Source organism: Nannospalax galili, unplaced genomic scaffold (assembly GCF_000622305.1).
Source record: "Nannospalax galili isolate Female #2095 unplaced genomic scaffold, S.galili_v1.0 scaffold2083, whole genome shotgun sequence".
NCBI lineage: Eukaryota > Metazoa > Chordata > Mammalia > Rodentia > Spalacidae > Nannospalax > Nannospalax galili.
Genome location: NW_008350243.1, coordinates 145,109 through 167,576, shown reverse-complemented (window position 1 = coordinate 167,576; position 22,468 = coordinate 145,109). Strand labels below are relative to the sequence as shown.

Sequence of the window (22,468 nt, the reverse complement as noted above, 5' to 3'; positions counted from 1 at the left end):
AGATGTGAAAAACATTATCATTGAAATCTACCTGATGACTTTATATCCATGCTCAGATGCCAAGGAGCTTAGAAAGTAACCGACTGTGACTAGCAATAATCAGATATATAGAGATTAGATACGCATGTGCATCTTAGTGTCAGTTGTATTAGAGTGAATTTTTCTGTATGAAACTGTATTTTAATAATGAAATGGAGATCTTTTTTAAAGTTTAAAACCTCATTTAATTTTATGTCTTATAGGGTTTATACTGAGTGCAATATTGTGTAACTGTATTAATTCAACTGTAAACCTAAAAATTTGCAGCCAATTTTGAAAGAGATGCATCTTAGCTCTGGAAATTGTTATTGAAAATGTCAATGCTGTTGTAATACCGGCTCACATGGCTTGCCCCTGTTATCTCCTTAACCTTCTTCCTGATGGCTGTGGCCTGTATGGGCTCAGTTTGACCCAGAATGAACTCCACATCTCATCCCCACATGACTAGCAGACTTTGGAGACTTGGGACATTGCTTAATGTTGGATGGATGAGGCTTTCGGGATATTGACACCGGTGTTGAGTGTAGGAAGGATGTGAACTTGTGGGCTCCACAGGAGTGAAGTTACAGGCTATATTCTGACAGCAGTAGAATCATGGGGTGACATTCCAGTCCCAGGTCCTCAAGACTGCCTGTGTCTGCAGACAGGATTTAAACAGGTCAGTTGTCATGAGGCGTAGGGAGACCCTCACCTAGTCTGACTGCCCTTATGAGAAGAGGTCAGAACACAGACACACACAGAGGGACGGCCTGTGAGGACACAGGGAGGAGAAGGCGGCTACAAGCCAGGGAGGCCCCACGGACCCGCCCCGCGGACCCCTCCACCTGGGACTCCTGCCTCCAGGACCTGAGAAAATAAACATTTGCTCTGGAGGCTGTGCAGTCCGTGTCCTCTGTCACTTTGGCACGAGGTCACGAGAGGCTCATGCTGCTGGCCTACCACAGCCGCCGTGGGAGGCTCTGTCTGGCCAGCCTGAGGCCCCTCTAGGCCTCATCCCTGCTCCCCAGCCTGACCAGGGCAGCAGGACAGCCTCTAGCTGGGAAGAAAGTGTCTGAGGGGAGAGGCCCAGGCTCTGGGTGGTTCGGGGCGCAGGGCTGGTACTCAGTAGGGAGGGGCCCACCGAGGGAGGCCTGGGAGGACACAGGACAGGAGGTAGAGGGGCCTGCGTGGCTCACTGGTCTACCTAACTGTGCCTTGTTCCCGGATGCTAAGAACTGACAGAGCTGGTCCACACAGGAAGAGCACAGTGAGGTACAGAATACAGAAAACACATTTTATTGTCAAAAACCTCCAAACAACAACAAACCAGAAAGAGACCTGAAGACATCAAAGGTCTCCAGATTAGAAGAAAGCAGCTGCCAAAGCGACTCCTGGGTTCCGAGCACTTCCTGCGAGTCTGTGGGGGCAGGCGCCCACTTTTCCTTCCCCCTTTCCTTTGCCTTCCTGTCTGGAGACTCTGACTTCGCATTGGCTTGAGAGATGCTGGAGAACCAGACATGAGGCCTCTGCAGTGACCACACCTGGCCCGGTGCCCTGGGCTGGACAGACACGGGGCCTCTGCGGTGACCACACCTGGCCCGGTGCCCTGGGCTGAACTGACATGGGGCCTCTGCGGTGACCACACCTGGCCCGGTGCCCTGGGCTGGACTGACATGGGGTCTCTGCAGTGACCACACCTGGCCCGGTGCCCTGGGCTAGACTAAGAGAGAGGCCCAGGCTCTGGGTGGTTCGGGGCGCAGTACTGGTACTCAGTAGGGAGGAGCCCACCGAGGGAGGCCTGGGAGGACACAGGACAGGAGGTAGAGGGGCCTGCGTGGCTCACTGGTCTACCTAACTGTGCCTTGTTCCCGGATGCTAAGAACTGACAGAGCTGGTCCACACAGGAAGAGCACAGTGAGGTACAGAATACAGAAAACACATTTTATTGTCAAAAACCTCCAAACAACAAAAAACCAGAGAGAGACCTGAAGACATCAAAGGTCTCCAGATTAAGAAGAAAGCAGCTGCCAAAGCGACTCCTGGGTTCCGAGCACTTCCTGCGAGTCCGTGGGGGCAGGCGCTCACTTTTCCTTCCCCCTTTCCTTTGCCTTCCTGTCTGGAGACTCTGACTTTGCATTGGCTTGAGAGATGCTGGAGAACCAGACATGAGGCCTCTGCAGTGACCACACCTGGCTCGGTGTCCCGGGCTGGACTGACATGGGGTCTCTGCAGTGACCACACCTGGCCCGGTGCCCTGGGCTGGACTGACATGGGACCTCTGCAGTGACCACACCTGGCCTGGTGCCCTGGGCTAGACTGACATGGGACCTCTGCAGTGACCACACCTGGCCCGATGCCCTAGTCTGGACTGACTCCCTACACGTCTATTCCAGTTGGTACTTGCTGCTGTCAGAGTCCTGGCTGGACGCCCCGCCTGCCGTCCTGCATCTCCTCTCCCTCCCGTGGCTCTTGTGTCCCTTCTTCTGGCCCGGCTGGGACCTGCTCATCAGGCCCGTGTCTAGGAGGTCCTTGCTGGTTACCCAGGCCCTGCTCAGAGGCCTCTGCCCTGCACTTATCAGAGTTCCACAGAGACCATGCAGCCCATGCCTTCCTCTGAGTGTCTCCTTGGAGTGTAGCCGGGACCTCCAGGGAGGTGGCAGTGTCCTGGTCTCAAGGCTGTGGGTCAGTGGTGTCTGTGGGTGTATTCCTTGCCTGCGAATCCAGCATGTTGAACAGGTGGCAGGACAGGGGGCCGACACCAGAGCCCCTTCAGGAGGCTCTGTCTCTAGAGCCCAGAGTTCACAAAGTGCCAGGAAGGATCCTGGCTGGGCACGGGTGGGGTGAAGGTCCTTGGAGTGACCTTCTTGGAGCTCCCTTTGAGCCCTTGTGGCCCTGGTCTTCCTAGCCTTGGTGGCAGATGCCTCTTCCCAAGGGTCTGAAAATGCTCCTCCTCTGAGGAAACTCTGTGAGAGGACGGTGTGGACAGGGCCGGCTCCAAGGCTGGTCCCTGCCCAGCTGGGCACCTGTATCTTCTCCAGTGAATGCCCTGCTCTCCTAATCATCTGGACATTCTGCTGAGGAAATGTGTGGCTCTTCTGGCCTTATCCAGCGTCTTGGCTGCTACTGTGGTGGTGGTGGCTTAAATCCTGGTGTCTGTGGTCTGGGGCAGAGCCTGCTGTCCACACAGCCCTCCAAAGGGGCAGAATGGAGTGTGGAAGGGTCTTAGGGTCAGAAGGCAGTGCAGAGAGTGGACAGTGTGGCCTGAGGGCCGTGTTGCTCTGTGGGATGAATGGAATCTGGCCTGCCCCTCATAGGAGGCAGCCTAGGACCCCTGCCCGATCATGTTCTTGTAGTCAGGGTAGGCCGTCTGCTTCAGCCCCATCAAGTAGGAGAAGATCCACTTCACCTGTAGGATGGGGTGGGTAAGACAGAGATCAGACCCACACTCAGGGCCCCTCTGTCTTGTGGGTGAATCAAGGGCAGTTCCCTCTAGAAAAGTGGGTGATCCAGGCAAGCATCCACTGCCAAGGTCCCTCCAGCCATGTGGGAGTCTGGGGAACTGTGTGGGGACTAGAGCGAGATAAAGTACTAGGGAACATTGTGTGGCCTATGTGGGATAGAGTGGGGATAGCATGGGACCAGGGTGAGGACACAGTGTGGGATGGCTGTGAGGACAATGTGGGCACTTAACAGGGACAGTCATAGTGTCTTGACAGAATGGGGGTAGGCAAGGAACAGTGTGGGGCAGTGTGGGAACAGCCTGGGATAAGGTACATCAGGAGGTACGTGGTACACGTAGGCGTAGCGTGGGTTGGAGTGAGGACAGCATGGGATACACAGTGGGGACAGCGAGGGACCCACGAGGTGTAGCACAGGACACTGTGGGACAGCGCGAGCCTGTGGGGATGGTGGAGGGATGGAATGCGGTGCACACTGTGGTGCCGCAGAGGAAGTGTGTGAAGACCGTGTGTGGGGCTGTGTGTGAACAGAGTGGGGACAACTCAGAGGGCAGCACTTGCAGGGCAGGGATAGAACGGGAACAGTGGTGTAGGGAGAGCAGGGTAGACACCATGGGGCAGAAAGTTTCACTGTGGAAGGTGGAATATGGACAGTGTGGGGACAGAGTCAAAACAGCATGAAGACAGGGTAAACTGTGGGGCCGGCGTGGGGACATGTGGGGACGATACTCACGGGCCTGTACCAGGTCAGCTTGGAGTCAATGTGGGGACAGAGTAAGGACAGTTTGGGGACAGTATGGACATCTTGGGGACAGTGAGGGAACTTGCTGACCTTGAAGAGAGTGACGGTGGCGCTGTAGCACACGCTGAGAAGGAAGAGGGTGATGAAGATGGTGATGGTCGTCCAGAGCCCGTCCAGCTCCCCGTCCTGGGCCTCGGCACAGGTCTCATCCAGTACCATCTCTGGACAGAGAGGGGGTGGTCAGTGCTTGTCCCACCAAGGTGGGGCTGGAGATGACTCTCTGTGTGGTGGGGTGGGGCAACTGGGAGACACAGGAGAAAGGGACAGCTGGACTGGACTTGCAGACCCATCCTGGTCTCCATTCTACCCTCTCTGGCCCAGCAGTCTCAGATCCTCAGTTGCCCCGGTTTGGTCCCTGGGCTCAGCCAGAAACGCTGGACTTGGTGGTGGCTTAGGCTGTGCAGGAGCCCTTCCTGTCTACCCCTCCCCTCAGCGCCGGGGTTGACTGGACTGATTCAGAGACTGTGACCCCTGTAGGCAGTGGCTGTGCAGCCTTCCTGACCCTCTGCCTGTCCCCTGGTGACCAAGCCCAGAGAACCAGAGTGATGACAGGGTCTGCACTTGGGCTTCATGGAAGGTCCACACTGGGAAGTGAGTCAGGCCACACAGCTGAGGAGTGCCAACTGTGTGGGGCAAGAGCATTGGCCTCAGAGTCCAGGGACAGATTGGGCCAGAGGGGACTTTGGGAAGGGGTGCAGACACCCTCAGAAAAGGACAGTTGTGTGTATCTCAGTTGGCCCACTTGTGGATGCTCAGGAGAGTCATGAGAGAGGCCTGATACCTTGCTGGGTCTGGGTGCTGTGCAGGGTGCCTATGTGAGGCCCCAGTCTGTTAGGTATGTACCTGTGTACTATGTGTGTGTGTGTGTGTGTGTGTGTGTGTGTGTGTGCCACATGTGCCTTGTGGGCTGGGTGACAGTCAGCTGGTTGATTCTAATGTGTCTGGGTTCAGCATCCACAAGGGTATCAGGTGATCCTTCCCCTGGGGCTGTGAGGGCCACCTGCTTCAGCACAATTGCAGACCTAGCCCTTGCAAAGCTTCTTGGATTGATGTAGGAACAGAAAGTGTCTGTCTGTGCCTGTGACCTTGCATGACTCTGCAATGCACTCTGAGAGATCCTCCATGGGTGGGGGAACAAGGACACACCAAGAGAGGTAAGGTTCGTGTGTTTCTTTCTTTGGAGGGTTTCCTAGGTACATGTCTCTGCCCGGAGCAGAGGAACTGCTGGTTAGAGGGAGAGCAAAGGAGAAGGACTGTCTAGGGATAAACCCTACTCTCCAACGAGAGATGAGTTCCATCCAGGCCCAGCAGTCTCAAGAGCACTGGATCTGGAGGTGCAGGTTGATGCTATTCTCATGTTAATGAGAACTCAGGTCTTGGACCCTGGCCAGACTCCGCAGCTTATGACCTAGTCTGTACACCTTAGAAAGAACCAGGACAGTCTTGCAGGGTTCCAGGGCAATGCTGGGTGCTTTATTTACACAGGGAAGGAGTGGAGGGGGTGTCAGTGTCCCTTAGGACCTGAGGTCTCGTCGAGTGCTGGGCTCATTTACCCGGAGACTTGGAGATGGTCTTCTGTGTGATATGGTTGTGCAGAGCCTCGTGCATCACAGTGCAGGTGAAGATGTTCCCATCTTCCCAATCATTCCTGCTCACAGTCAGTTTGCTGTAGAGGAAGTAGGTCTTGTCCGAGTCCAGGACAGGCGGGGTGTTCTTGAAGTCCTGCTCCTGCTGCCCGTCCCTCTGCCACTCCACGGCCATGTCTGCGGGGTAGAAGCCTAGGATCATGCAGGTTAAACTGACCTTGCTGTTGACCATCTGCTCCTTTGGTGGGGGCATGGTGTAAACCTGTGGCACCTGGGCTTGCCCTGTGGGTACAAAGGTCAACACAGAGGTCACTGACAGAAGTCTGTTCAGGCCACATTCAGTGCACCTGCCTTCTGCAGGCCCTATATTGCCCAACTGGAGCTCACACCTTTGACTCTGGAGATGGTTCTCTCGATGGGAGCCGGGAGGTTATTGCTGTTGACCCTGCACTTGAACTCCTTGCCCTTCAGCCAGTGCTGGTGCTCTATGGGGAGGACGCTGACCACACGGAACGTGCTATTCCTCTGTTCCTCCCGGGGCTGTGTCTGAGCCGTATGCACCTCCACATCATCCACAAACCAGCTGAACTCGACCTCGGGGTCATCCTGGCTCATGTCCACCACCACACACGTGACCTTAGGGGTCAGGGAGATCATGAGTACGTCCTTGGGCTTCGGGGGGAAGATGAAGACGGACGGTCCCCCCAGGAGATCTGGAGATGGTGAGAGTTGGAGATGGGTCAGCACCTGGGTTATCATGCAATACAGGGTTACATAGGCTACTTGTCCCTACCCTGGACTGGAGAGCAAGACCTGGTGACTCACCTGTACTTGTGCACGTACTGGACGAGGAGTGGCTGGGCACTGTAGAGAGAGGGCTATGTGTTACTGGGGTCTGGGGCAGCAAGTCAGGGGAGTTGAGCCCTGATATGGGCTCAGGTCAGTCCTGGAAGTGATCCTTGACAGGTTGACACTTGCATCTACCTCTGTGTGTCCAGGATGCAGGATATGGCCATCTAGCCCAGAAGACCACTCCCTGAGTGGGAGGGCCATGAGCAGATGTCTCTAGGTGGTAAACAGTTGAGACCCCTTGCTTCTTGGGCTGAGGTCTTTCCTGGTAAGGGTTGCCAAACCTGGTTTGTCTAGGCAGGAGGTTGACCCCAGTCTGAACTCCAGTGGACCCCTCCCTCCCTTGCCCATTTTCTTACCAAGTTTCTTGTCCACCTTGGTGTTGCTGGGTGGGTGGGCTACATTGCAGGTGACAGGCTGGGTGCACCAGGTGCTGCTAGGTATGGTCACTGAGCTGGTGAGGGTGTAGAGTCCGGACTGCAGGACAGCTGGGTAGGTATGCACACCACTGGACAGGGCTCCAGAGTTCCAGGACACTGTCACTGGCTCGGGGAAGTAGCCCTTTACTAGGCATCCCAGGGTCACCGTGGAGCTAGAAGTGTCCCCACAGCTGGGGGTCAGAGTGAAGATGGATGGGGCCATGGTGCTGGCTGCAAGAGAGGGCGGTGGCGTGAGTATGCTGTTAGACATGTCAGGCCTCTGGAAGGTTTGTGTCCTCAGTCCTGCCCAGGGTCCCGAACCTCTGCATGGCTCAGGCAATGTCTAGCAACTGGACTGGTAGATTTCAAGTTCTTACCTGGATGGCTTCTCCACCCTAGGATCACCAGGCTTGGTCAGACCTGTGGCACACTGAGCCCAGCTTCATCCCTAGTGCACTTCTGGAAAACTGCCAGACCAGTTGCCCCCTGTGGCTATCTGTGTCCTGCTCCGTGTTGTCTTGTGCTACATACATCATGTAGGGCAGCACTCAGTGACAAGCTGCACTCAGTGCAGCCTGGGGGCCTGCAGCTCCCTCCTGGCTCTGCTTGTGAAGCTGTGTTTGATCTCACTGACACCTGTTTGATCTCACTGCCACTTGTCCCTGCCCTAGCATGTTGGTGGTTGACTGATGGCCCCTTTCCTTGTGTCCCCTGAGCTTTCCAGTCTCAGAGCCCTGTAGACTGTGTCCTCTCAAGTTGGCTCTGAGCCAAGGAGGGTCAACACTCTGCACACCTGAGTTTGGACCCACATCCTGCCCAGATACAACCCTCTAGGAGTCCCTTCCTCGACCTACCCCCTCTCAAGCCAGTCCAGGCTCCTAAATCCTCGCCCTGGGTCACTACCCTGGACCTTAGTTCCCCTTTTTCCTCAGATCTTCCTGCTGCCTCCTAGTTTACCATCAACTCCCCCAGCACATACATTCCTGGCGTGGGCAGCCCTGGCCTGTCCTGATCTGGCTGGCTACCAACCTGCTCCTCTGCAGTACAGTCAGCCCTGTGAGGTCCCGGTGGATCACAACCCTGGCTCTCCACCCCCTCCTATCATGTTCTTCACATTGGCCTGGGTCCTCCTTTCCTGGCATGCTCCTTATGAGGCCAGGCCCCAGAAAAGTTCTTTTCCTTCCCATAACCACGGGCCCTTGAGATGGGAGTGTGCGTCCGTTCTTTAGGAAGCTGGCCAACTACCTTCCTCCCTTGTCCCTTCTAATCCTGGTTTACCCTTTAGCTCTAGGGCCTGTTGGTCTCCTCCTGAGCACCCAATCCTCAGGTCCTCATCAGTACCCTCTTCTTCTGTGGTTGACTCTGTGTACCCCACACTGCTGTAGCAATTTAGCTTTCTGCCCTATGTTCTCATAAACTCAGGATCATAGCTAGGGCCTCTGTCACCAGAACTGTAACCTATGTGGTTCCTAAAGGAGTGTCACCCTGGGGTCCTTCCCTGTCCAGGTCCCTGCTCAGTCAGAGGCCCCCAGGACTGCTTCTCTCTGCAGACACGCTGCCCTTCTGCCTGAGTTCAGGCAGAGCCCTGAGCCCTTCCCCTTTGACTTTTCCTCTGCTTCCCTTCTCTTTCTGTTCCTCTTTCCTTTCCCTGTCCAGCTTGCACACAGCCCTCTGCCTTCCCCCAGCCTTCACTCTTGTCCCTGCCAGTTTTGTACAGGGAGGAACAGTGTCTCTCCTTGAGCCTCCAGGAGACTCCCTCTCCCAGGAGCACTTCCCAGCAGAGTATCTCACTGATCTCTGACCTCCCAGGTGAACTCCTGGACCTGTGGGTCCATACTCTCCACCTCTCTCACTGCTCCCAGCTTGGAAGCTTCTAGTGGCCCCCTGCTGCTGTAGGGAAGCTAGGACGGCAAGGGTATGAGGTGACAAGGCTCCCTGAACCTCTGAGACTGTGCCTAGCCCTCTCCATCCCCTTCTCTGAGCCCTTAGCTGGCACTGCTGATCATTGTCCAGGACTCCCTCAGCTCTGCCTCTAAGTCTTGAGCCTCTCAGATTGCCCCTGTCAGATCTGGCCCGCTTTCCTACCGCTTCTTGCCCACCTGCCCCCTGCCTGCCCAATCCTCAGCCCAGATCGCTCCCAGTGCTGGGTTTGCTTCTTCAGGCCCAGAGCGCCCATCCTCTCCCAGCAGTTCCCTACCCTGCCCTCTGCCCTCCCTGTGAGCTCCTGGAGTCAGTGACCCTGGTACACTACTTCTTCTTTCTCCAGTTCTGGAAGCTTCCTTGTACCACTGGGCTGCCTTTGCTCTCCTTGGTCAGCTGACCTGGGTCCACCAGCCAACGGATGCTCAGCCCCTTCCCCACCATCAAAGCAGATATCTGGATCGGGCCCAGCCCTGACCTTGCTGTTCTGTCCGCTCTCCCTCCCAGTGTGAGGTCAGAGCAGCTTACCCTCCCTTCTGCCACTGGGCACACCACGCTCATCATCTGGCCTCAGCCCTGTTCCTCACACCCCTGACTCTGGTGCCCAGTAGTGTCAGCTCCCAGGCTGGCTCATATGGTTCCTGCCATGGTGACCTGATACCTCACCTGCCCTTGAAGCACACAGAAGCCCTTGCTGGTCACAGCTGTCCTACCCCTTCTGCCCCGCTACCTTGAGTTCTGGCTGCCCTAGTGGCCAGATCCTGGACAGGATAACGCAGATATCTCTTGGCTCTCATCCCTCCTGACCTGAGCTCCCAGAGCCCTCAGGTGTCCTTGCTGTGGGCATCCACTCAGCTCCTGGTAGGGAGCTTTGGGGTGTCCTGGACCCCCACTCACCTTACTTTCTCTAGTGCTCCTGTAGCTGCTTGATCTGGTCTCTTCTCTCACCTGTCCCAGCTCATCTGTAGCTCCAGGGCCTGCTCCTCCGCACACCCAGAAGTCCCAGACCTCCAGAACCTGCTAGACCCCTTCTCTCACTGAACAACCAGTCCCAGTGCCCCAGGAGCTTCTGGGATGGATCCTCCACACCCTCACGAGCCCCCACTCCAAAATAGCTTCTCAGCCTGGTCTCCCCCTCCCCCTGTCCCCGACCCCACCACCACACACTTGACAGCCTAAGTTCCCCAGGAGCTGCTGGAACTTGTCTTCCACATCCCAGCAGCCCTAGCTCCCTAGAAGCCTCTGGAACTGGACCCCTACACTCCCACCACCCCCCACTCCAGAGTAGCTTCTCATCCTGGTCTCCCCCTCCCTCGTTCCCCACCCCACCACCACACACTTGACAGCCTAAGTTCCCCAGTAGTAGCTGGAACTTGTCCTCCACATCCCAGCAGCCCTAGCTCCCTAGTAGCCTCTGGAACTGGACCCCTACACTCCCACCAGCCCCCAGCTCCCCAGTAGCTACTGGAACTGGTCCCCCACACTCCCATCAGCCCCCAGCTGTCCAGTAGCTGCTGGAACTGATCCCAAACACTCCCATCAGCCCCCAGCTCCCCAGCAGCTACTGGAACTGGTTCCCCACACTCCCACCAGCCCCCAGCTCCCCAGTAGCTACTGGAACTGGTCCCCCATACTCCTACCAGCCTCCAGCTGCCCAGTAGCTGCTGGAACTGGTTCCCCACACTCCCACCAGCCCCCAGCTGCCCAGTAGCCACTGACCTGTTCCCCACACTCCCGCCAGCCCCCAGCTGCCCAGTAGCTACTGGAATTAGACCCCCACACTCCCACCAGCCCCCAGCTTCCCAGTAGCTACTGGAATTGGACCCCCACACTCCCACCAGCGCCCAGCTGCCCAGTAGCTACTGGAATTGGACCCCCACACTCCCACCAGCCCCCAGCTGCCCAGTAGCTACTGGAACTGGTCCCCCACACTCCTACCAGCCTCCAGCTGCCCAGTAGCTGCTGGAACTGGTTCCCCCCACTCCCACCAGCCCCCAGCTCCCCAGTAGCTACTGGTACTGGTCCCCCATACTCCTACCAGCCTCCAGCTGCCCAGTAGCTGCTGGAACTGGTTCCCCCCACTCCCACCAGCCCCCAGCTCCCCAGTAGCTACTGGTACTGGTCCCCCATACTCCTACCAGCCTCCAGCTGCCCAGTAGCTGCTGGAACTGGTTCCCCCCACTCCCACCAGCCCCCAGCTCCCCAGTAGCCACTGACCTGTTCCCCCCACTCCCGCCAGCCCCCAGCTGCCCAGTAGCTACTGGAACTGGTCCCCCACACTCCTACCAGCCCCCAGCTGTCCAGTAGCTGCTGGAACTGGTCCCCCACACTCCCACCAGCCCCCAGCTTCCCAGTAGCTACTGGAACTGGTCCCCCACACTCCTACCAGCCCCCAGCTGTCCAGTAGCTGCTGGAACTGGTCCCCCACACTCCCACCAGCCCCCAGCTGCCCAGTAGCTGCTGGAACTGGTCCCCCACACTCCCACCAGCCCCCAGCTGTCCAGTAGCTGCTGGAACTGGTCCCCCACACTCCTACCAGCCCCCAGCTGTCCAGTAGCTGCTGGAACTGGTCCCTCACACTCTCACCAGCCCCCAGCTCCCCAGTAGCTGCTGGAATAGAACCCCCATACTCCCACCAGCTCCCAGCTCCCAAGTAGCTACTGGAACTGGTCCCCCACACTCCCACCAGCTCCCAGCTGCCCAGTAGCTGCTGAAACTGGTCCCCCACACTCCCACCAGCCTCCAGCTCCCCAGTAGCTACTGGAACTGGTCCCCCACACTCCCACCAGCCTCCAGCTCCCCAGTAGCTACTGGAGCTGGTCTCCCACACTCCCATCATCCCCCAGCTGCCTAGTAGGTGCAGACCTGGTCCCCACACTCCTACCAGCCCCCAGTTCCCACACCCCTAACTGGTACCCAGCAATGTCAGCTCTCAGAATGGCTACTATGGCTCCTAGCAGTGTACAGCCCTACCATGGTGACTTGAGATGCTGTCTGCTCAGACCTCTGTCTTCTGCCCTTGGACAGAGGCCCTTGTACACATCTGTCCTAGCAGCTCTGCTGGCCTGGTCAGCATGCCTTGGATGCTTTGTCCCTCTCTTCTCTCCTCTGCTGCCAGTTCAGAAGGGGGTCTGACCTGAGCTCCCAGAGCCTTCAGCTGTCTCTTCTGTGGGCATCTTCTTAGCTCTTGGCAGGGCACATGATGCTTAAGCTTGGCCCCTTTGTCTCCTGAGCACCTACTGCTGTCCTGAGTCCCCCTTTACCTCATCTTCCCCAGCTCCTCTGTACCTGCTTGGCCTTGCCCAGCACAGTCACCTGCTCCAGCTCTACCATACTGCTCAGCCAGGTCCCCTGAACTCCTGGGACTCTCCTGGGTACCCAGTACCCCCCTGACCCATGTCCCTTCATCTGCTCTGCCATGGTCCCCTGGGTTCCTGAGGCTGCCCAGCCCCCCCATCCCCCAGTCCTCATACCTGCCCCAGTTACCCAGTGTGCTCAGCTCGGTCCCCTACAAGCTGTCTTATGTCAGCTCCACTGTAGAACCTGGACTTCTCTGTGTTTCCCCTAGCACTCCCACCTACCCCAGTTCCCCTGAGCATCTCAGCCTGGGCTCCTGAAATCCTGGAGCTTCCCTGGATCCCAGCCTTCCCCAGTTCCCCTGAATATCCCAGCCTGTTCCCTCCAAATCCTGGAGCTTCCCTAGGCTCCCAGACACTCCCACCTTCTCCAATTCCTCTGAGCATCTCATTATGGTCCCCTGAGCTTTCTGAGCTGCCCTGGGCCGTGAGGACTCCTACCTGCTCCAGTTATCCAATGATGGTCAGCTTTGTGTCTTGGCTCCTGACTCCCACCTGCTTGTCCCAGTTGACCGCCGCAGCTCAGGGTTCCTGAGGCTGCCCAGCCCCCCCATCCCCCAGTCCTCATACCTGCCCCAGTTACCCAGTGTGCTCAGCTCGGTCCCCTACAAGCTGTCTTATGTCAGCTCCACTGTAGAACCTGGACTTCTCTGTGTTTCCCCTAGCACTCCCACCTACCCCAGTTCCCCTGAGCATCTCAGCCTGGGCTCCTGAAATCCTGGAGCTTCCCTGGATCCCAGCCTTCCCCAGTTCCCCTGAATATCCCAGCCTGTTCCCTCCAAATCCTGGAGCTTCCCTAGGCTCCCAGACACTCCCACCTTCTCCAATTCCTCTGAGCATCTCATTATGGTCCCCTGAGCTTTCTGAGCTGCCCTGGGCCGTGAGGACTCCTACCTGCTCCAGTTATCCAATGATGGTCAGCTTTGTGTCTTGGCTCCTGACTCCCACCTGCTTGTCCCAGTTGACCGCCGCAGCTCAGCCTGGTGCCCCACACCTGTCCATTTCTCGGTCCTGCTGAAGCTGCTCAACTTGGTCTGAGTTCCTAGGGCTGCCTAACCCCCTGTACCCCTACCCACCGGGGCTATCGATAGCTGCACTGCCTGTTTGTCTGACATCCTGGGCCTTGCCCACCTCCCTTGGCACGCCCATCCTCCGAAGCTCATCTGCAGCTGTCCTTTCTGATTCTTGGAGACCCTCGGGTTTCCCTGCATGCATTTCAGCACAGATTTTGCTTTGCTGTTGAATTCTGGGATTGTGCCCCGAATCTCTGTCAGCTATTCCCAGCAGGCTTAGAGGTCCTCCCAGAGCACCTGTGTATTCAGGCAGACCCCCTCCTCGCCCTGCCCTCAGCTCTGCAGCCCTTTGGCACCTCGTTCTACAGGACCCTTTTCTCTGCTCAGCAGCTGTCTTGACTCCATCAGCTTCCAGGCCAGGCTGAGTTCCTCCCTCAGGCCTCCTGGTCTATGTCATCACCTTCTTGAGGTCCACTCTGGCCACCTGTGGGTGTGCACAGCTCTAGTGGCCTGTGTTCCTGCCTGTGGGATTCCAGGGGCTGCCTGGTTGACCCTTGGTTGCAGGTAGCCACCTCTGCTTCCTTCATTGGGCTGCTCTGTCAGCCCATCTCACTCTCCTGTGATCTGACAGCTACTCAGGCCTGAAGTGCCCACTGATGCCTCTAGCCTCTGCTGTCCCCTTTCCCTGATGACCCCACTCACATGGGAGGCTGTGATGGCAATTACCCTCTTCCTGCTTTTGCCCCTGGCTTCTTCTTGTCCCCCTCTGAGTCAATGCCCTTGTCCCAGATATGTGAACGTCACTCACTTCCACCTCTGAACAGACTAAAAACAGGATTGAAACTGGGTGGCACCAAGGCCCTTCCTGAAGTTCCTCTTTCTTTTAGTGGTTTCTATGTCAGGGGCCAGGGGGAGTCCAAACGTGGCTGAGACTGTCTCTTGTGGATACGTGGGGTGGGTGAGATGCGACATTTGAGACTCAGGGGACAAACTGAGAAGCTGGTCATCACCTGCTGCTCTGTACCCCCGGGCCTCCCAGATCCCCAGGGCGAGATGAGGCTGAGTGGTTATGCTCACTCTTTCCTGACTCCCTTCTTGGAGAGGCCTGTCACTACCTGGGCCTCTCACTCAGGCCTAACTTAAGGCCAGCCTTGGTGAGCATATCCCTCTGCCCCTACCTCTAGATAGTGCTTTCTCATGAAAGCCCAGATCAGTCTGAGGCTCAGAGAGGAGACTGAGGCTTATGGCCGAGGATGCAGAGTGCAAGGTGAATGGGGAACAGAAAGGGCCCAGGACTCTGGCTGAGCTCACAAGCAGGAGGAATCTTGGCTATGGAGAGAAGCAGTGCTGGGACCCAGGAAGAGTTCTTGGGGAACTGAGAGGGAACCTGGTCCAGGAAGATTCCTGAGGCTGGTACTCCGAAGGAACCTGACGGGTTACAGTTTTGGGGTCGTGACCCCATTTCTGATCCCAGGGGAGTAGGAGCCCCTCTTCTGAGCCTAGGGGCTCATGAGGACATGAGACAGGGGCGTCAAGGCTGCTGTAGTAGTGGGGTACACTAGGCAGTAGACCCCACTGAGTGGCGGAAGGAGCTCATTCCAGGCTTGAGCAGGGACCAGGAAAGCTTGAGGGTAGAAGAGGGTGAGGCCAGCTGTGCTCTGGGCCTGAGGGGTGGGGAACAGGGCCAGAAGGGCCAAGGGGCTAGCCAGCTTTTGGAAAAGTTGGTATACACCTGTTATTGAGGACCCAGAATGAGAGAGGTGCTGTTCTGGGGCTTGGTGACACTGGCATCAAGCATGGGAATGTTGTGGAAAAATTCTGCGAGGAGCTGAGATCAAGCACGTCACTCAGGAGAGGTCGGAGAGTGTGTTTATTGTCACATACACGGGTGTCAGAATTAACAACAAAGGCTTCAGGGTTTTCTGAGCCGTGAACAAAGTACGATGAGTTTGCCTGGTCATCATAGGTTACGAAGAAGACACCCCAGGCCTACGTCAGGACATCTGCTGCCTTTTCATCTATAGCTAGTAAGAGTCAGTCACATGGTCATTGCAGTTTATAAAAGAAAAAAGCAAAACAGATATTACATACAGAAGTTTAAGATGCCCTCACGTTTGATTTGCACGTTTGTGTAATTAGATCAGATTCCTTGTTAGAACTTTCTATTTTCTTAGTTTCACATCCTCATCAGTAGCTAGACATTTTATCTGGAAAGTATTACAGACCTTCAAGATATTACACAGAAATAAAACATCTTAGGGTGGTAAAGACATCAGAGAGCAACAAAACATTGCTGAGTAGTAAAACATCACAGGTTTGCATTTCAAGACATCCACTTAGTGAGACAAAAGGAAGCTACAAAATAGTCTAAGCATAAGATTATAGAAGAATCCAGCTTGTTTGTGAGAATATAACCTCATCTTTCCCCCCTTTTGATACTTAGTTTTCTATTACATACAGTATAATTCTCAATGGTCATTTTGTTTTTTAACATCCACATAGTGTGAGCTGGGTGTGGTGGCACATGCCTTTAATCCCAGCACTTGGGAGGCAGAGGCAGGCGGATCTCTGTGAGTTCCAGGCCAGCTGGGGCTACAGGGAGACCCTGTCTCAAAAAAAAAAAAAGGACCCAAAACAAGCAAACAAACAAGCATCCATGTGGTGTAAGGCATGAGGTGGAGGCCTGAACATCAGGACCATTTGTAATTTCATTGCAGATGAAATTATTTAGCCCTTAGAAGATGCAGGGTCCAAAGAAGAGTGCCACTATAATGACCGATAATGGACTCCCAAGCTGCATAAGCTATGGGGCGAGTGGAGACCAGAATGACCAGGATGTGGCCACAGCATCTCTCTGCCTTCGAACCCTGGATGTCTTTTATTGTCCTTTGTGTTATTCCAGTGTAAGTAACATAGAAACAGCGCTCTTCTCGCAGAAACAAGCAGAGTCCCCCTCCATTTTGGCAAGTAGCAAGTCCGATCCCCTTCTGATTTGGAGGGCTTCTGCAGATAGAGAGTCTAATTGTTTTTAAACTATGAATGTTGACTTAGACAGTTTCTGTAGGAGTCCATCATAGGCTGGGTGAGTTGCTTGGTCTTTATTGCTGGCTGAGCTACACTTCCTGCCCTGAGTGCCACCCTGGAAGTGATCCCCAATGCCACTAGAAGTGGAATCAGTTTAGGTACTATCCTCCTTGGCCTGTTGTAATATAAATCTAGTGATGGTGTTGGTGTGGGTTGGTCTCCAGGTATAACATTTATCTTAGGGGTAAGGAGAGGTAAGGCACAAGTTTGCTTCCACCTTTGGGCAGACACGTGTAAGTCTCCTGTCCACAGGCAAATATGAGTGAGAAGCGCCTGGTTCACCATATTTCATGCATTGGGCACATTGTCAGGGTTACACAGCTCTGGGTCCGTTCACAGTTGAAGTAATCCTGGAGTTCCCTAGTATTCAGGTTGCTGAGACCCTTGCCATATTGTGGGGTTCTTTCAGTTTATGCAACTGTTTCCAACCTTGGCCTTGTAGAGTTGAAGCCTTCCCCGTCTTTGATAGTTCTGGGTCTGTGATGTCCACCAGGGCTGCCCTTATCCTCGTTGTCCCAGTAGACATGGACAGCCAGCAATTGCTTGCCAGTGTTGAGTTGCAGGTTTGAAATAACTGGTCATGGTATAAATTATTCCCACAGTTTGAGTTGTAAGTCTCAACACCAGTGCTTGGGTTTCCAGGAGAATTATTGGCATTTCCTCAGGGGATTTGACCCCTGGGCCTGCCTTAGGCCCTCTAAGTGGTGCCTTATAGTAAGGGCATTGAGAACCATGGACAGTCATACAGACCTCCTGGGTTAACTCTGCTCAAGGCTTCTCTTGAAACATGGGTTTAACATATCATCAGTCACACCGCTCCATCTATGAGGGTTTTGATTTCCCAGGAGAGGTTCATAGCCTCTACAGAAACAGATTATTTGGGTTATAACCAAGGATGCACCATGGTATGGTGTCTTGTGGGACCCCTGATGGGGCAGGGATGTATATGAATCCTGGGGCCCCCTGGGTACGTGTGGGGCTGGTGCTAATTCAGGCAAAAGCTCTTTCATGATCCTTTCATGCAAACAAACATGATAGTCTGGATCTGAACTTGTAGCATAAATCTTCCTCAGCCTCCTGCAAAACCCCAGACTGATTGGTACATAGATCATTGGATTTATCACTATCAACAGAGTGAAAATAGAAATTCCACTGGCACAGGGGATAGGAGAGGCTCTTATAAGGAGCAAAATATTCCAAAGAATATACTCATACCCAAGTATAATAATACTAAAGGCATCTTTTTAGTGTTTTCCAATCACCCGGAGCTATTGCCATTAGGCCCATGGACAGCATTAAAGCAAGCATTACACCACTAAGCACATAGGAATGGGCTGGCATTTTGACCATAAGTCCCCAGAGTCTCTTGTTGAGTTCCTCAGGCTTCCATCACACATAGACCAGTTAACCTCCAGGTTTGCGAGCAGAGCAGAGCTGAAGACTCCTCAAGCTTCCGCTGTACACAGACTGATCAGCTTCTGAGGGTGGCCAGAGCGGGGTTGCTCTCTGGCGAGGTCTGGTTGTTTCTGCAGTGTGACTCAGAGCAGCTTGCTTAGGACACAGTTCCACAGTCCGGCTCTCTGCTTTCTCCTGACACTGTGGTCCTTTTCACCCAGGTGTGATGAATCCAACCTTAACAGCAGTAGGAGTTGCCAATATAACTGCGTGTGGGCCAGCCCAGACCATCTGGAGTGGCTCCTTTGTCTGATCATTAACCCATATTTCATCTTCTGGCTGTTAGGAATATACCCAATTTCCCAAGGAGATTAGGGATTTTAAAAAATGTTTCCCTGTTGATATGACAGTCTTTCCTATAGTCAGGAGATTCCTGGACTTTTGCACCCATGTCGTGCAATGCCCGGGGAAGACAGAAGAGGCTGTCAGATCCCCTGGAACTGGAGTTACAGTTGTTTGCTGCCATGTGGGTGTTGGGATTTGAACCTGGGTTTTCTGCAAGAACAGTCAGTGTTCTTAACCGCTGAGCCATCTCTCCAGCTCCTCCTGGACATTTCTAAATCTTCTCTTTGTTGGGGTTCCCTCTCAACTTTCCCATTATTGGGGGTGATCTCCCAATATGACACGATCTCAGAAAGGGAGTAGCCAGAAGATTTTGGGAGAACATCTTGCTTGGAAAAGAGCAGTAAATTAATCCAGGGTACCTGGTTTCTTGGCAAAATTTTGCTAAAGTAGTCTTAAGGGTCTAGTTCATGTGCTCAACTCTCCTTGAGTTCTGTGGCCTGTAAACTGTATGAAGTTTCCATTTGATCCAGAGTTTTAGATAGAATTTAAACAATCTCAGACACAAAGGTGGGCCCATGTCTGATCCATTGGAGAGTGGCAGCTCATACTTTGGAATGATTTCTCTCTCTGTCTCTCTCTCTCTCGGTCTTTTTGAGACAGGGTCTCCCTATAGCCTCAGCTAGTCTGGAACTCACTGTGTAGACCAGGCTGGCCTTGAGCTCACAGAGATCTGCCTGCCTCTGCCTCCAGAGTGCTGGGACTAAAGACGTGCACCACCAGGCCCAGCGGGATGATTTCTCTTAACAGAACCTTTACTAACACTTCTTGTACCCTTTTGGTGTGAGTCACAGGTGCCTCAGTCCATCCTGACTACGTGCAGACCAAGACTAGCAAGTACTGGCTATGTGCAGATCAAGACCATACCTTGTGCTGGCCTGGGCACGTGAGGTGGGGAGCTTCGGTATAAAGTAATGCTGGCTCAGCAAACTTTCCATGGTTGTCTTCCCCGGGTGGGTTAGTTCATGATACTGTCTTACCAACTGGGTTGCTACTTTGTTTAAAAAAAGTTTTCTTATTGAGTTTTTGTGCATTTCATATTATAGATCTTAATCAAATTTAGACCCCTCCCCTGTTTTTGTCCCCTATAGCCCCCCCCATCGGATTTCATGTATTCTAATATGTTAAGTCCCTTCTGGTCAAGGCTTTGTGCCCAGATGTCCCTCCACTGGAGTCTCGTCAGCCTATCTAGAGTCTCTCCCTTAAAGAAGATCTACTCTCCAATAGTTCCTAGGCTAGGGTTGGGCCTGCTGCCCATTTCCTCTGCTCCATGCCGGGTTTTTGTCTGACTGAGTCAGCACGGTCTTGTGCATGCTGTCACCATTGCTGCAAGTTCATATGAGCGAGTTCCCAGTGGCCTGAAAGCCTCGGTTTCCTTACGTTCATGCACCAGCCCTGGCTCTTACAATCTTTCCACCCCTCTTCTGCAAGGGTCCCTGAGCCGTGGGTGGGTGAGGTTTAATAAGGAGTCCTACCCAGGGACACGCACGCTGCACGCTCATTCTCCAAAAGTTAGCCAGTTGTGGCCTTCTGTGTGCACCACACTCTGCTGTAGGAAGAAGCTTCGCTGGTGAGAGTTGAGGGATGTATTAGGATTTTCTCTACCCCCTGTTCCACTATGTTCCATGAACCTTTGGTGTAGAGGTTTCACTGTAGATGTGTCACTTAGGGTTGGGTGTCTCTCAGATATATATTCTCTATGTGTGACTAGTTGTGGAACTCTACTAGCATTCACATGTTGCAAAAAAGAAGCTTCTTTGATGAGTGGCATATGATATGCTTGTCTGGAAATATAAGGATTCATATTTAGCATATGGTTAGGAGTGTCGCTTGTCTAGAGATATGACAGAGATGGGGTTTTTCTAGGATCTTTGTCCTCTTCAGTCATTGTGTTTGGTTGAGTTTACAGTGCCACCCATGAGTTCTCTCTCATTGAGAGGGCTTTAAGTCCAATTAGATAGCTGTTGATTATCTCCCAGATAAGTGTGCCACTACTGCACCAATAGAGATAGTTTGTTGTGCTGGTCATTATGGTTATTAGGCTTTAGGGCTGGGTTTGTTGATTGATTTTTCTCCCTTAGTAGTTGCGTTTTGTCATCTAGCATTATGAGAGCTAAACTTCAGGTAGAAGGCTTCCAAACCAGTTCTTGCTCCATTGCTCCAAGTCCTGTATCCCAGGTAAGTCCTGTCTTCAGGAATAGGGTCTTGTCTTCTAGGTCTTGGAGATAACCAAGAGCTTTAGCAATAGCCTGTGTTATTTTGGTTTTCAGGGGGCTTTTGAGTTAATGTGTTTCTCTCTGGCTTTTTATGCCACCTAAGCTTTATTTATCTCTCTGCCTCTCTTCCTGTTTAATATCCCTTCTCCCTCCCCAGGTTAAGTGCCCCATTTACCCCACTTTACCCCTGGTAATACTGTCTCCTATTATCCCCCCCTCTCTTGAGTTCCTTCTTCCCCTGTACCCCGGTTTCCTTACATGTCCTTCCCTCCTCCTTCCCTGTTGAATGCCCCTATTTCCCCTGTTTCCCCCTTGAGAACATCTGTTTCCGACTAGTCCCCTCTTTCTGATTGCTTTTCCCCTTTACCCCTGTGCTTCATTTCCATTTTTCTGACTCCTGCTGTTATATCAGGATATAGACCCACATACATATAGGGGATTGGTGCTAAAATCCGCAAATGAGGGAGGAATACATTGCTTGCTTTTCTGAGTCTATGTTACTTTACTTAGTATAACAGTTTCTAGTTCTATCCATTTACCTGAAAATTTCATCTTTTCTTACCATGGAGTAGAACTTCATTGTGTATATGCACCACAGTTTCATTATCCATCCATTAATATCAGGACATTTAGGTTATTTCCATTTCTTAGCTATTGTAAAATGAGCAGCAACAAACATGGGAGGACAGGAATCTCTACAGTCGGATCCTTTAGGTGTATTAGCAGATCATATGATAGAGTCATTTTTAGGTTTTTAAGGATACTCCACACTGCTTTCTTTTTTTTGGTCTTTTTGAGACAAGGTCTCCCTGTAGCCCCAGTTGACCTGGAAGTTACTATGTAGACCAGCTGGCCTCGAACTTTTAGAGATCTGCCTGCCTCTGCCTCCTGAGTGCTGGAATTCATTTTTAGTTTTTACAGAGTTCTCCACACTGCTTTCCATAGTGGCTGCGTGAGTTCGCGTTTCTACCAGCAGTGAGTAAGAGTTCTCCTTTCTGCACACCCTCACCAGCGTTTGGAGTCTTTTGTTCTCTTGATCTTAGTCAGTCTGACTGGGGTTAGATGGAATCTTAAAAGTGGGTTTTATCTGCGTTTCTCTAATTACTAAGAATGTTGAGCACTTTTTAAGGTGTTAAAATAGCTATTTTTATTTCTTTGTTTGAGAATTCTCTATTCAAGTCCTTAGCTCATCTTTTTATTGAGTCATTTATTTTCTTGTTTCTCTTTTGAGTTCTTTGTATATTATGGATATTAATCCTTTGTTGGAAGTGGGAACTCATTAAACTAAAAAGCTTCTGTATAGCCAAAGAAACAGTCAAGGAAGTGAAGACCTACAGAGTGGGTGAAAATCTTCACCAGCAACACATCTGTCATGAAATTTGCAGGTAAATGGATGAAACTAGAAATTGTTATACTAAGTGAAGTAAAACAGAGTCAGAAAAACAAACGACATATGTTATCCTTCATTTGTGGACCCTAGCACCCTTATATATGAGTATATAGCCTGATGTAACTGCATAAACCAGGACAATGGAAGGGAACCAGGGAGGTAAAGAGAAAGAAGGAACCCGAGAGAGAACAGTAGGAGACAGGTGTTACTAAGGGAGAAATGGGTAAAATAGGGTCTTTGAATGGGAGTGGGGGAGGGAGGGTTATACAAGGGACTATGAGGATAAAGGGGAAGAAGGATGTTTCTTAGCCATCTTTACTTCTTCCTTTGTGAACTCTCCATTTAGATCTTTATCCCATCTTTTTTTTTCCATTTTTTAAAAATTATTTATTTAATAACCATATACATAGAAGAAGGTTTGCATGTAGGTAAGTGCACCGATGTCGTGCAATATCCAAGGAGGACAGAAGAGGCCGTCAGATCCCTTGGAACTGGAGTTATGGACAGTCGTTAGCTGCCATGTGGGTCTTCTGCAAGAACAACCAGTGCTCTTAACAGCT

The 22,468-nt window shown here is 52.9% G+C and overlaps 1 gene segment (V, D, J or C); it reads right to left on the bottom strand.

Annotated features, from left to right (window-relative positions):
* Positions 1 to 3,340: 3,340 nt before the first annotated feature.
* The window catches only part of LOC103745454, a 144,872-nt gene continuing 125,744 nt past the window's right edge, over positions 3,341 to 22,468 (bottom strand). The window contains 6 exon segments of the C gene segment in view: positions 3,341 to 3,424; positions 4,309 to 4,439; positions 5,832 to 6,146; positions 6,254 to 6,577; positions 6,690 to 6,728; positions 7,073 to 7,363. Of these exon segments, the coding sequence occupies positions 3,341 to 3,424; positions 4,309 to 4,439; positions 5,832 to 6,146; positions 6,254 to 6,577; positions 6,690 to 6,728; positions 7,073 to 7,355 (1,176 nt within the window).